Source organism: Rhincodon typus, chromosome 36 (genome assembly GCF_021869965.1).
Source record: "Rhincodon typus isolate 14 chromosome 36, sRhiTyp1.1, whole genome shotgun sequence".
NCBI lineage: Eukaryota > Metazoa > Chordata > Chondrichthyes > Orectolobiformes > Rhincodontidae > Rhincodon > Rhincodon typus.
The window spans coordinates 11,198,188-11,201,771 of record NC_063367.1 but is presented as its reverse complement, the minus strand read 5'-3'; the positions used below and the strand labels follow the sequence as shown (position 1 = coordinate 11,201,771).

Here is a 3,584-nt window from a genome sequence, read left to right as displayed (position 1 = left end):
ACGTGTTGGGATGGGGGTGAATCTATTGCAAAACATTAAAAAAAGTTGCAACTCTATAAACACCAAATCAATTGGGTAGCTGTGAAGTTTCCCGGGCGCAATTTGAAAACCCGTCGTGTTTTTAATTTTAAGGAAAAAAAATGATATTTAATTTTCTCTGTTCCTCTGTGTAAGCTGTTGCCTTTAACATTGCGTTGGCAGTCAAAGAGCAGTCCACGCGATATTGCTGCTCAGTCTTGGCTCAGGCAGGCACTAGGTGTAGTGGTACGATATAAATTATTGGAGTTTATTTTCCAAATGCAACGTAATTTGGCGACGGTGAAGCGTCCCTTTTTTTCTTCTCTCTCTCCTGGAGAGTCGTGCCTTCCGAACGGATTTAATCAGCTCGAGTTGCTGTGAGTAATCTGACGCAGACAGCAACGGGGGAGCCAGGCCGTTGAAACGGCGGCGGCGTTTTGTTTTTGGAGCAGCTTGAAGACAGGCTGCAATAAAGCAAATCCGCAATGACCACCTCTGTCTTTTCTGCTCCTGATCGGGAATTCCAAAGAGCTGGGTAAAAAAAAAATGGAGCGAGGTAAGCACGCTTAAGATGTTGTGAGAGAGAGACAAAACCCCGCTAGGAACAGATTACTGCAGATGCTGGATTCTGTACTGAAAACACTATGTATGCATTTTTAATATTGCATTCAAATATTTAACAATGATTGCACAACTCCTCCCCATTAGAAATGAGTGTCTCTGCTCATCCTTCTGGCTCAAATCAGCAGATGTTTGACAATTAATTTGACTTTTTTTCTCAAAAATAAAACATAAATTGAGAGATGGGGAGGGCTTGCTTTTAGAACGCTTAGCTCATTCTGGTCTGCTTGCATTCCGCTATTGGAAGTGAATTCACCACCTCCTTTCCCCAGCAGCAACCTCCAGTTTGCAGCTGGAAAGTTAGGATTGCATGTCCCCTGTACATTTCGGATACTTGTTTGATGAACGTATCTTTATTTTTTTAAAATATCTCCCTTCCTCTCTCCCCAGGGGTGATTGGGATTGGGGGGGTGGGAAGGTGGATGTGTACCAGTGTTACGAGGAGGATTAATATTAAAGGAAGGGTTTGTTCTTTCTGGACCTAGGGCAACCAAGAGACAGAGACGTCGAACCAGCCAGGATGTCAGATTCGAGCCTCAGCACCGATTGCGAGGAGCAAAGTTTTCCGGGGCTGTCCTTGCAGATGAAGAGCAAGCTTCAAGCTCGGGAAGGGGCACCTTGTAAATAAAGACACACACAGACAGAGGGGGGAAAAAAAAACATAAACAGAGAGAACTGCGGATGCTGGAGACCTGAAACAGAACAGAAAGCAGAGGAGAGGCGCTAGAGAAATTCAGCAAACATCTGCGGAGAGAGAGCAAACTGAACGTTCTCTTCGAGTGAATGTTTTGAGTGACTGTGCAGAGAAAGGAACAAAATCGGTGCAAACTTGTGTGATTTTCCCCCTTTCTCTCTCCTTAACAATCCAATCCCAACCCACAGTCCATTCACCACCGTCCAGGTTTGTGCCATGTAAATAAAAGACAAGAGAGAGATCCCTGGGCAAGGTTTTGCTCCTGGCGTTGGTGTGAAGATGGTGGATCCTCTTCCCCTGTGTCAGCCACGGCCAGTTCCGCGGAGAATCAACCAGGGAAGCGGCCAGGAGCATGGGTGGCGAGAACCGCCGTTTGCCAGCTCTCTGAATAATGTCAACCAGAGACAGTTCTCCCAGGCACTTCAGTGACAAGGTAGCGCAGACCCCGGCCAAGGAGCTGATCCGGAACCGCATGAAAATGGTCATCGACCAGCTCGAAGTTATCCTCCAGGAGCTGAAGGAAGTGGCGAAGGAGCTGAAGGAGGTAAGGCTGGTTTTGTTCCCTTGCTCTCTCTCTTTTGACCAACTCCCAGACCGTCCCCTGTTTGGAATTCAAGAAATTCGCCCCCCCCTTGCATTTATTTTAATGCTTTGCCTTCTCACAGAAGCTGTTCTTAATTTTAATGAAGCCCGTGCAATTTTAGCATTGGTTATGACTAACTCCCTGACCGTTCCCAGCTTTGCATACAAGAAAATCGTGCTCCCTTCCTTGCATTTATTTTAACCATTTTGCATTCTCACAGAGGCTGCTTTTAGTTTTAAAATATGCCACGCAATTTCAACATTTGTTGTGACTAACTCTTAGACAGTCCCCAATTTGGTATTCAAGAAAATCGTGATCTCTTTCTTGCATTAATTTTGATTCTTTGCATCCTCCGAGAGGCTGTTTGTAGTTCTAATACCATGCGATGCAATTTCAACATTTATCTTGACTAACTCCCAGACTGTCCCCTGTTTGGAATTCAAGAGAATCGTGCCCCACTTCTTCACATTTATTTTTAACTATTTGCATTCTCACAGAGGCTGCTTTTAGTTTTGGAAGATGCCAAGCAATTTTAACATTCATTGTGACTAACTCCCAGATCTTCCCCCGTTCGGTATTGAAGGAAGTCGTCCTCTCTTCCTTGAATTTATTTTAATCCTTTGCATTCTCACAGAGGCTGCTGTTATTTTTGTTTAGAAACGCATATGATACAGTTTTAACATTGCAAACGTGTACCAAAAGGATCTGAACGTAGACTAAGCTGAGATTTGCAAAGGAAGGAGAGAGAAAGCGATCACGGTTCCCCCCTCCCCCCACCCCGCCACGACAACCTTCGGCTTGCACTGTTTAAACTTTGCCCATCCCATCGCACTGCTGCCTACTGAAGAACAGAGGAGTGTAAAGTTGCAAGGCTTTTTGCAGAGATGTTCCGGATTGTGCATACCTCTTCGACGTTGCTTATGCAGATTCTGGGTAGAAAGAGCTGGACAGCAGATTCCTTGGCAGTCTGTGCACCTCTCCCTCCTCTTCCTCCACCCGTCTGACAACACCCTGCAAATATTGGCCAAACATTCTCAACAACAGCCTCGCAGAGAAACACATTCCTAGCTATGATCTGTCCTTCAAAGACACGTGCTCCTCACATAATAACTAATGACCCACATGTAATCTCAAACCACTTCGTTAATAGCTATTGCAATGTAACACAATTCTTGACCTGCTACCTCTTCATGATTGTATTTGCTAGTTCCGGATTTTATTTTGTTGCTTTTTTATATCTATCTGTCGCAGCGAGACTCTTGCCTTTGCTTTAATCAAGTGTTTGTTGTTATATGATCTATCTCAGTTAATCCAAGGACTCGAGAGCGGATTTCTGGTCACCCAGTCTCCGAGCTGTTTCTAACCATGCCTGGATGCATTTGCAAATGTCCCCCAGTCCTAAATTAATCCCGATTGACTGAAATTTGTCTGTTGAAGTCCTGTCAAAAAATATACCGTACAGCTTCTTGTGGTGAGCCAGTTGCCATTAGTGACTAAGATTGCTAGTGGGAGAGTGATGGAGAGGGAGAAATAGAGTGGGAGAAAAACAGAGAGAGATAAAGAGGGAGAAACAGGGAGAGAAACAGTGTGGCAGAGAAACAGATGGGGAAATAGAGAGAGAGAAACAGACAGGGAGAGATAGAGTGGGAAAATAGGGAGAAACAGAGG

General features: G+C 44.8%; 1 protein-coding gene across 1 annotated transcript in view; it reads left to right on the top strand.

Annotated features, from left to right (window-relative positions):
- Positions 1–270: 270 nt before the first annotated feature.
- insyn1 (inhibitory synaptic factor 1) overlaps positions 271–3,584 on the top strand; it is a 5,287-nt gene continuing 1,973 nt past the window's right edge. Inside the window, exons 1-2 of the mRNA XM_020519522.2 lie at positions 271–574; positions 1,125–1,877. Coding sequence (XP_020375111.1) covers positions 1,725–1,877 — 153 coding nt within the window. The 5' untranslated portion in view covers positions 271–574; positions 1,125–1,724. The remainder of the gene's footprint in view (positions 575–1,124; positions 1,878–3,584) is intronic.